The sequence below is a fragment of the Aedes aegypti genome, chromosome 1 (assembly GCF_002204515.2).
Source record: "Aedes aegypti strain LVP_AGWG chromosome 1, AaegL5.0 Primary Assembly, whole genome shotgun sequence".
NCBI classification, from domain to species: Eukaryota; Metazoa; Arthropoda; class Insecta; order Diptera; family Culicidae; genus Aedes; species Aedes aegypti.
This window is the reverse complement of record NC_035107.1, coordinates 50,000,422-50,010,983: the sequence shown is the minus strand read 5'-3', so window position 1 is coordinate 50,010,983 and position 10,562 is coordinate 50,000,422. Positions and strand designations below refer to the sequence as shown.

Below are 10,562 nucleotides of genomic sequence, written 5' to 3'. Positions count from 1 at the left end.
AGTAAAACATTTTATAATAGCGTTGATGTGTTGTATTTTGACCACTCACTATATCACAGTGAGCCGTAAGTTGTGAGACGAATCTGGAAACTTATTGCGACAGAAATGAAAACGATATGACGGATTGAAAAATACGGCAAGATGCATTTTCTTTGCATTATTTCCAAAAAAGAGATAAAGATTTATCAAAATCCTGTTGTGCAATGCTAAAGCCGTTTTGAGAAAGAATTGTTTTGGTTTGTATCAGCATCATTCACTGCAATACTTGAAACATTGCAGTTCTCACTAATCAATGATTAAAACGATGAATACTGCACATCACCCTATTGAGTTAAGGATAGAATACTACAACAACATTGTGGAAGCACACTGCGTAGGGTGATGTGCTAGTATCCATCGTATTAAGCATTGATCAGTGAGAACTGCAATTTTCCCAGTATTACAGTGAATTATGCTGATACAAACCGATGCCAAACAATTATTTCTCAAAACGGCTTTGGCATTGTACAAAAACATTTTGATAAATCTTGATCTCTTTTTGGAAATAATGCAAAGAAAATGCATCTTACCGTATTCTCAATCTGTCGTATCGTTTTCAACTCCGTCGCAATCAGTTTCCAGATTCGTCTCACAACTTACAGCTCACTGTGTGTATTGAGTGGTTAAAACACAACATGTCAACGCTACAATAAAATGTTTTACTAGAATATATAGATCTACGGGCATCTCCCTCCATTCCTTCAGCATAATGGAATATACTAATTTCCTTCAAAATTAATTGTTCGTCATCAAAATTCAGCCCGAACATATGAACACAATTCCTTTTGACCGTACAATTATGGCATTTACTCACAGTACAGCGAAAACAACACAATCAAAGGAATCGTATTTTTACGTCGAGCGTCGCGCACACATTGATGCGCACAAGCTTTTTTTTCTCAGTACGACGGATTGAACTTTGTTTACATTCTCAATTATACGCGGCGGTTGAAGAAATTTCTTAAAATTTGGTGATTTATTGAAGTTTTACGGCGTGTGATTGGAATGAAATCCTTCAGTGAAGAAGTACGAAGGTTTTCCATAGTGAAAATAAGTGCCTGGCGAAGTAAGTCACCCACGGGGGCGGGAAGAAACTTGTGTTGGAAAGCGGTGTGGCTCAGTCGATCGCTAAGCATTTCTCTCAAATCGTGTTCGTTCATGCGATTTCGGTGAAAAAGTGCAAAGTGGATAATTGAACTGAAGTTATTTACCGAAATACAGTAGTTTTATTGCATTTTTGGTCTACAAGTGTACAAACCATAACAGCTTTCACAAAATTACACTTGGATAATGAATCTATGTTGCAGGTAAGTTTGAATATCCGCCGTAGTGGAACATTTAAAGTTTGGTACGACGAATAGTAGCGCTTACGACGAAGTAGAACAAAACCCTACCTATAAAAAATCGTATATTCCGGCAATATTGCAGTACAAAAATCCAGTAATTTTTTTTTTCTGGCGTTACGTCTCAACTGGGACAAAGCCTGCTTCTCAGATTAGTGTTCTTATGAGCACTTCAGCACTTCCACAGTTTTTAACTGAGAGCTTCCTTTGCCGATTAACCATTTTTGCATGTGTATATCGTGTGGCAGGTACGAAGATACTCTATGCCCTGAGAATCGAGAAAGTTTCCTTTACGAAAAGATCCTCGACCAGCGGGATTCGAACCCACGACCCTCAGCATGGTCATGCTGAATAGCTGCGCGTTTACCGCTACGGCTATCTGGGCCCCTAAGTCCAGTAAATATGCAAAACGAAAAATTCTGGGACCATAACGTTCTTAACTAATAATATAGTCAAGCCTCTATGAGTCTATATTGAAGAGACGATTGATTTATGAAAATATCGAGTCATGGAACTGGAAAGCTGTTTAAGCGGACCGTGATAGTTACCATGGCTTATTTTAGTTTAGTTCCATGAGTCGATATCAAGTAATGGAACAACGATTCAGATTTGTCTGCAGTTTAACCCTTCTCATATTCGTTAGAACGAAGCTTGCCTCGTTGTGTATATTGGTTCAAAAATATTTATCATAGTTGCTGCGAGAACATCATCGAAAGCTATGCTTACAGACATAAAACGACATCACACTTCACACCACTTGCTGCACTCACGCACGTTTGTCGTCATCATTGCAGCACTATCCGTATGGTTGTCACTCATTCCGCTCTCATCGCAAGCGACTCTCTCAGCGAGCTTTATCCAACTAGGCGTTACGCCGTCTCTCGCCGCGACCGAAGCGAAGCCGTTACCCACAGCATCCAGCATCCGATTGGCTCATCTCATTCGGCCCTCGAAGGCTTCCAACGCGGCGACAGTGGTCCAGTTAATCGTCGAGTTTCGATCCCATCGGTTCTGGTTTTCTTCTGGACTTCCTTGGGCCGCGTTCTGTGTGTGTGTGTCTGTGACTCTGGGGGCAGATAATCCATGTGAAAGGGAACAAGACCAGAAGAAGAGGCGACTCTGATTTGTACTGCCGCCTATCGATTTGAAACCGCGCGGAATACTAGAGCTGAGGAACTGTCCGACGGCCGGAGTTCACGGATTTGTTCGTCGGGGTGCACGCTTCCGGTTGGCCTACTTGGATGTGGTGCGGATGAAAAGAGTTTAGAACGGCGCGAAGTAACGTCCGATTAGTCGGTTAACGGTGTTCGATCGGGGTGTTCGGTTCGGGGCGAACTGCCGGAAGTCTGTTTAGTAGTGCTCCGCGGAGTGGTAAAAAGTGAGGGTCCTTGACTCGACAACAGCCGCTGCAGCAGCATCAGCTAGTGTTGTAGCCATACGAGAAAGCGAGTTTCTGACGCAGTGCAAAGAGGAAAACGAGCAAAAACGGGCATCGGCGTTGTCGGTCGTCGTCATTGGAGTGGATTCTGTAGCGCTTTCAATACTCCTAGGGCTACACGCCGAGGGGCTTGTGGAGAGTGGGGAACGAGCGGTCACACGAAAAACGACACTCGCATATATGATGAGGAAAAATGGAAAATGCATTTTAGGATCGCATCCCGACAGCAGTGGCTAAAGCAGCAGCAGAAGCAACATCCGCAGACTGGTGGAAGACGGAAGTGAAAGAGAAAGATGCAGGGGCTTCAGGGTGGTGTGTGTAGAGATGTTGTGTCATTTTGTGAATGAAAATCGATATTGCTGTGGTGTGTCGTGTTGCCTCTGGTGGGCCTATTGAGGGGCTTGCGTTCGAGATTGTGTGATTTTGCTGGTGGCCCTCTGGAGTACCCCTGAACCGGGTGGCGAGAAATAATGAAATTTGAGGCAAACTTTAGTTGCACCCAAGTGGCTGCGACGTATCGCGAACTGTAGCGTGTTTGCATTCCATGGACCGGAAACTCGACGAGCTGCCACCACCGACGGAGAGTGTGTGTACCGCGTTAATAATTTGTTGTTTTCCTCAATTTTCCCAGCTCGGTTTTGGTGTTGTTTTCCGAGTCATCCGTGCATTATTGATGGTGGTGCCGTTCTCGATGTTCGCGTCCGCGTAAAATTACTGTAGTGAAGGGGAGCGAATGTGACCCCATTTTCGACCGATCGAAACGACCGCATAGACGGCCCTACAGGAGCAATCTACCCATCGGAAGAATCCTGATTGCTTGAATCTTAAGCTCGGTATATCGATTGGAAGCCGATCAAGTCCTTATCAATTGAGGTGTTTTGTGATAGTGATCTATCTGTGAAATCCACTTTAGAAATGGCGCTGCTTACTCTACTATCAACGTTGAAATTCGTCGGCTTTCGAGAAAATGTAAAGTTATGATGCAGTGTTTGCCTACCTTAAATCAATAAGATTTTCCAGCCTAACCTTTAAAAAACTACTCGAATACACAGAAAACACTTCGCACTCTGACCCCTGCACCCTTCAAAAGATAAATACAAACCTAAACTGACTGACAGCAAACAATAACTCCCAGGAAAATAAAACAGTGAAGCACAACCACTTTCAAAGTCTACAACTCTCCATCACTCTATCTGTCAAAACTCTCTATATCTGTCACAGTAAAACACACAGAAAATCTATCTAAACAACTCGCAGTTAATAGAACCCAAGTAAAAGCTAGCTAAACGAAACCTGATTAACTTCAAAAAGCCTAGTTACTACCGTTACCAAGCGTTACTTAAAAGTTACTTCGTTAAAACCCAGAGTTAAATATCGCTAACCAGTCCTAATCTCGAAAATAAACAACAGTAATAATAAACCAAGCTCCCAACAAAAAATTTACTTAAAAAACCGGACACTCTCCAAATAATCCAATTCAACCACATCGCAGACCGCTTGGAATCGTCGTCAACCTCCGAAGTCTTATGATCCAACTCCCCGGCCATTACTAAGTGGATCGAGCAGTAGTGGTCGCGCCGTAGATTGGGATGGAGTTGGTCACGACGACCGCCACCGCCATGTTGCTGCTGACGTTGGTGGCCCTGATGGTGCTGCTTCTGCCGCCGGGAGGGTCCTGCCAGGCGGCCACTGCCACGGCCATGGTCGGATACGGGATGGTGGGTGCGGGTGCAGGAACGAGCACCATGGCCGGATCCAGCGGCACCGGGCTAGGAGTCGTGTACCGGTTGGGTGTGCTGGCCGGAAGGGCCCTGATGCTGATGCCGCCGTCGATACTGGTGCTCGGAATCGGATGGATGTGGATGCCGCTGCAAGGTAGGTGGATTTGCGTTGATGGTGGGAAAAAGCTTGGAAGATCGAAGGGCGTTGAGATTATTTCATTTTCAGAATAGTCAGTCAAAATTGACCGACTCAAACCAAATAATGAATACAGGTATACCTCGATTTAGAGGATCTTCGATTCTCTTAATTATGAGTACCGTAAAACGGGGTAACTTAGATAGTTTTTTCGAAGAAAATTTAAATATTTATGCATGCTGTTTCAAAGAATTATAATTTATATTTTTAAAACAAGTCATCCTATCCTAGCTATCGATTGCAGTTGATAGAATGCCAAAAGATTTATTTTGAATGGATATATGATTTTTCATATAATCGAAAGCCGGTTTTCTGTTTTGGGGTAACTTTGATAATGGGCTACACATCGAACAAAATCGAATGAATTACGAAAAATTTATAGGGCATTGCATACCTCTAGGCGTTTAACGCTATATGGACATTTCTGGCTTAGATTACAAAAATGGTCCCAGTTTGTGAAAATGCTTTTCGCTAAGAGATTTGAAACCATATTCAAGTTCTCTAATAACTAGGCTAGCAAAGATAAGTGACCAACTATTCAAAACTACATCAAACAGTGATCGCAGAACTGATTGTTTGTAAGCGTTTCGGAAATGAGCGGTTCCACGCCGTTTCGCAAACCCGATTATTTTTGTATTTTTTGAATCGCCTTAAAATTTGCATACAGATTCTTTATGACCAAAAATGCCATTATGCACTTTCAGCCCGCCATTTTGAACCTCGCCTTATTTATGAGAAGGGCGTATCGGAAAATGCATGGCAAATCTTTAAAAAACTGTAACTCGAAAACGGTTTGTCCGATCGATTTGAGATCTACTACAAAGTTGTAGGTATTGCTTAGGACTATATGGAGAAAAATATGCACGGTAAAAAAAGTTACAGATTATTATTATAAAATCGATTTTCTCCATAAACGCAGTTTCGATTTTTTTTAGTTTTGGATATGTTTTAGGGGACAACTTATGTGATTTATTGCACAATGTTTCAAAATGGAAGAATTATGGACAAAAAAGTTATGATTTTTTAAAAAATTACAGATTTTGAAAAAAAAAAATCGAGACAGAGGAAAACAATACTTTTTTATGTGATTATTTGAAAGTACAGAAAAATTGCAATCGAAAAGTACTAAATCGATTTTAAAATTTTGTTTTTGAAATAAAAAATAATCTGTAACTTTTTTTACCGTGCATATTTTTTTTCCATATAGTCCTAAGCAATACCTACAACTTTGTAGAAGATCTCAAATCGATCGGACAAACCGTTTTCGAGTTACAGTTTTTTAAAGATTTGCTATGCATTTTCCGATACGCCCTTCTCATAAATAAGGCGAGGTTCATAATGGCGGTCTGAAGGTGCAAAATGGCATTTTTGGTCATAAAGAATCTGTATGCAAATTTTCAAAAAATACAAAAATTAAATTAAAAAAAAAATCGTCATGTTCGGTGGAAATGCTCAAATGCTAAAATCGTATCAATTTCTAATTTTCGTATATAAAGCCTCAAATGTTCTCGTTTCAAATGAAAACAGCTCTTACATGAAGTTTCATACTAATATTCTTCAGTTTTGCATTCGTTTTGCTTAACCGACCAACAGAAATTATGATATTTCGTTAAGTATGTGGTGGGTAGCGCACTATCAAAGTTACCCGCATTATCAAAGATACCCCGTTTTACGGTACTTTGATTTTATGTACATTTTATCTCGATTTTAAACGATAACATTGAAATTTCATGTTATATTTTTTATGTTCATACAATTCTAAATATGCGTTATGTAAAATATAAACCTGTAAAGCTATGCTGATGCAGAGGCTGGGTCCTGTTTCGTTGCAAAATGTGAAATATATATTAATATACAACAAAGCTTGAAACATGAAAGGAGATTTCAGTGCGACTTCCAGGGATGTTACAAAAATTTTCAAAACTCATCCCCGAAAATCGCGGCTTCTAAAATTTAATCCGACTAAAAGCAAACACCCCCGCGCAAAAAAAATCAGGAATAACAATGACGTTTCATAGAAGGTAGTGGAATCATATAGTGTTAGTTTTTAATACATAGCGAAGGAGATGATAGTTGTTATAACAACTAACTATATATACGCGTATCTGTCAAAATAGCACTGAGAACGGAATTAAGAGAATAACATTTTCAACATACACCCAGTGAATTTTACAAGTTTTTTTAATAAGCTTAGTATCAACTATTATGAAAACATTAACTAACTCAGAATTTGATAGCACAAAGTAGCGCAACCCCTATCTGTTTGCTGGTCTGCTCTCGGATCTACTAGATAAGAAGACTATTAAATGTTCGATAGGTTACCACTCTTGATAATCGTATGTAGTAGCCGACAGCGACCTACAAAACCGTAAGTTACTATACTGCTAATAACGGCATAACAGCCTCAAGTGGAACAAGAATGCATCGAGAAAATAGAACTCAAAATTTGAAGTTATATTTCACATACAAGTACTCATAATTTTCTAGTAAATTTTTGCATGCCATATTCATTAAGGAGCACCGCACCCATTTCACTTCTGTTGACCAGAAAAAAATATAAACTTGGACATAATTCTTCCTAAACCTGTATCATAATCATATATATTTTTCCTTACTTTGCATTTAATTTTCTTTTCCCAAAAGAACAAATGTTTTCTTTTGCGTCTAACGCAAAAAGCTTTGTAAATCGTTAAAGACAGATTTATGACAGAACTTAACATGTTGAAATTCTGTTTAATGAGCGGTGAATGGCGTCTTTACGGTACATGAAAGTTTAATTATAATAGAGATTTTGACACTATAAACTGCTTCATTTAAGGATGAAATTGTGGTGACTATTTTGGCATTGACATAAAATTTTATTTGATGTTCCACTAACTATTATGAAATAAGATTGTTGCAACGGCAGAATATCTTCTGTTTCTGAAGTGTTCTATTTTTTTTCAGTTCAGACAACTGAACTCTTTTCTAGCGAGATATTTCAAATGTTGTTTTAAACTTGTGAAGAACTGTGTTTTATTATCAAGCATGCCGTATTGATGTTATGATCTTAAGCCATCCTTGAAATGCACTAGAACACAAATCTAGAAAATTGAACAAAGCAGTAGAAGCATTAACCTAAGAATGCTAATGTCGCTGCTGTTCGTGTTACCAACATCTAGTTTGCCACGAACTGACAGCTTAAGTACCGGGCCTCTAAGTGTCAGATTAATTTTAAGAACCAAAACAACATCATGGTATAGAACAAACAATGAAAAACCATAATTTAAGGTAATAAAAATTGAAATCAGTTTTGTGACAACTGCGCCATTAGCGTTCTACTACTAATATTTCTATTAACAAAGCCAAGGATGGAAAAAAATCAGCTCTAACAACAAACAACACTATATCTGAATGGTCCAAGAGGGCCGTCGCTCTTGCAGCAACATAATTTCAACACCTCACCACGCGCGATGATCATAGATATATTGAGCATCCGATGAACTGTTTGTCGTAGGACAAAGGGTTTGACGGATATTGTAACATGTTGCGATTAATGCGAATCAATTCAAAATTCACGGATAAACTCTCTCACATACCGCGCACGATTGACTTTCAGATTAAAAACTACAAGCTAGGAGACAAATCGTGGAGTGCTATCAGAAAAAATCCTCCAAAATTATGACTTTGATTCGCGAACAATTGATCGTCAGCTCACAGGCTTCATTTTTCACGGAGCGGAGTTTGTTGTGATGGCTTGACGACTAAGGGTTTGTCGTTGTTGCTATGATCGCATGATAAAGAACAACCACGATGTATCATTTGTTTTATCATGGTCACTAGATTTCCATCCTTGAACAAAGCTCTAAGTTGGAAACTTCATCGATTGGCCACAACCAACGTCAAACCAGTCAATCAAATCTTTATCGAAAACTGTAGTTTTATTTTCTTGAAAATTTCAAGTGTCACTCCATTTAGTTCGTATTTTTGACACAATTTATAGTATATTATCAAAGAAAAAAAAGTGTCGCGGAGCACCTGTGCAGAAATGCGATTTATGATTAGTCATTGATTACACTCTAAATTGATTTAAATTTTAAATATTATGAAAATCCAATTTACTAACTCATTAAGCGTGGTAAAAATGGACAAATTTTGGGTGAAATTAGGAGGAAAATCTCCGTGCTCGGCTTGGATTTGAACACAGGATGATGCTTCTATGCTAGACGAGCACTTTACAAAACTAAGCTACCGAGTCACTGTGGGGAAACTTGTAATCAACTCAGATATTGGGTCATTAATAGGCTCGGTAGCTTAATTAATAAAGCGCTCGTCGAGCATACAAGAGTCCAGGGTTCAAATCCTAGCCGACCACGTAGATTTTTCTCATTATTTCATCCATAAGTTGTTTATCTTTTCCACGCGTAATGAGTTAATTAATTTAATAACCATGCGGATTCGATTACCGAACAGCTCAATATAAGCGTCAATTTACGAAAATCCATTTTTTATAGTATTTGTCGATAAATCAAAATTTAACGCGACGACATCTCGATTTGTCGCTATAAAATTAATTATAGAAACCTGGTGAACATGTTTGGCCAGAAAAAAAAAGTTTGAGTGCATATAAAATTTATTTTATTTAAAAAAACTACGAAAAGCCCTTTCTTGAACTTTTTGTTTTCAAACCAAAAATTTGAAAACAGTTTTCCGGCTTCCAAAGTCCCCGACAAACGCCAATCCCTGGCGAATAATGAAATTGTGTTTGTATTTTTGTCATGGATTGTGTTTTAGTTTGTAACTGGTAATAATTGTCTAACTTGAATAAGTACATCTTTGGGAAATGTTAATTTACCTGTTGATGGCATCATAACAATAATTTTCATGTCGAAAAAACTATATGTCATCGCTTTGAATTTTGTTCTATTGTTGATTGTATTTTACAAAATATTTGGAAGTGTCTACTGCTCAATAACTTTGGGTAGACGCATTTGAATGATGCTCTCTTCCATTGCTGAAAGAGTATTTGAAAACGCTTCGAAACCAACAAAGTTGAACATCCGAGTTTTCTAGGTGTGCAGGTATATAATGTAAACTGAGTGGAAGATATCTGGTCTATGACCAAGTTCTCCAAACATGATATCATTATATTTTGCATGGTTTTCAAGTAATTTACGCAAATCACTGTCCTCAAAATAGGACGCTGGGCGTTAACGGCTTAATTAACATATCCTTTGGTACCTTAAAATCGGTTTAAGGCCCAAGTAAAAATGGTGCAAAAGTCATAACTGAAAAATCAGTTTTCTCTCTTTAAATAGACAAATCGAAGAAAATAAAAACACACAGCTCTTTTATTTGCCAAATAAAGAGGCTGTGTGTTCTTATTTTCATCAATTTATTGTTTTAAAAGGAGAAAACTGCTTTTTCAGTTCTGACTTTTGAGCCATTTTTTTCTTGCACCTTAATCATTGTTACAGAAAAGCATTCCGTTGAGAATATTTTTCCCAAGGTATCTAGAACGTATCTTTCAATATACCTTGATTTTTCCTGTGATTAAACAATTCTCATGACATACTTGCTCGATTCTCAAACACGCTTCGCTTCGAAGTGGAGAACTGTCGCTCCGCTTCGGCGTTGGACCGAGAAATAGTGATGACAATACGAAACAACTTATTAAACTCAGGGAACATAACACATTTTTTTAAAATAAAATCGTGTTGAATTTCCCACAGCTAAAGTGCGTTGAGAATAACTACTTCTTCAGAAACCTTTTTCGCATCAAGTTTGAACTTAACAATTCCGGCAATTTTTAGTATTTCCTTTTCGTTGTTATTTGAAAGCAGCCT

At 38.5% G+C, this 10,562-nt stretch overlaps 1 protein-coding gene across 1 annotated transcript in view; it reads left to right on the top strand.

The window, feature by feature from the left end:
• The first annotated feature begins 2,264 nt into the window (after positions 1 to 2,264).
• Positions 2,265 to 10,562, top strand: part of LOC5569480 (neuronal acetylcholine receptor subunit alpha-7) — a 716,979-nt gene continuing 708,681 nt past the window's right edge. Inside the window, exon 1 of the mRNA XM_021846964.1 lies at positions 2,265 to 4,695. Coding sequence (XP_021702656.1) covers positions 4,410 to 4,695 — 286 coding nt within the window. The 5' untranslated portion in view covers positions 2,265 to 4,409. The remainder of the gene's footprint in view (positions 4,696 to 10,562) is intronic.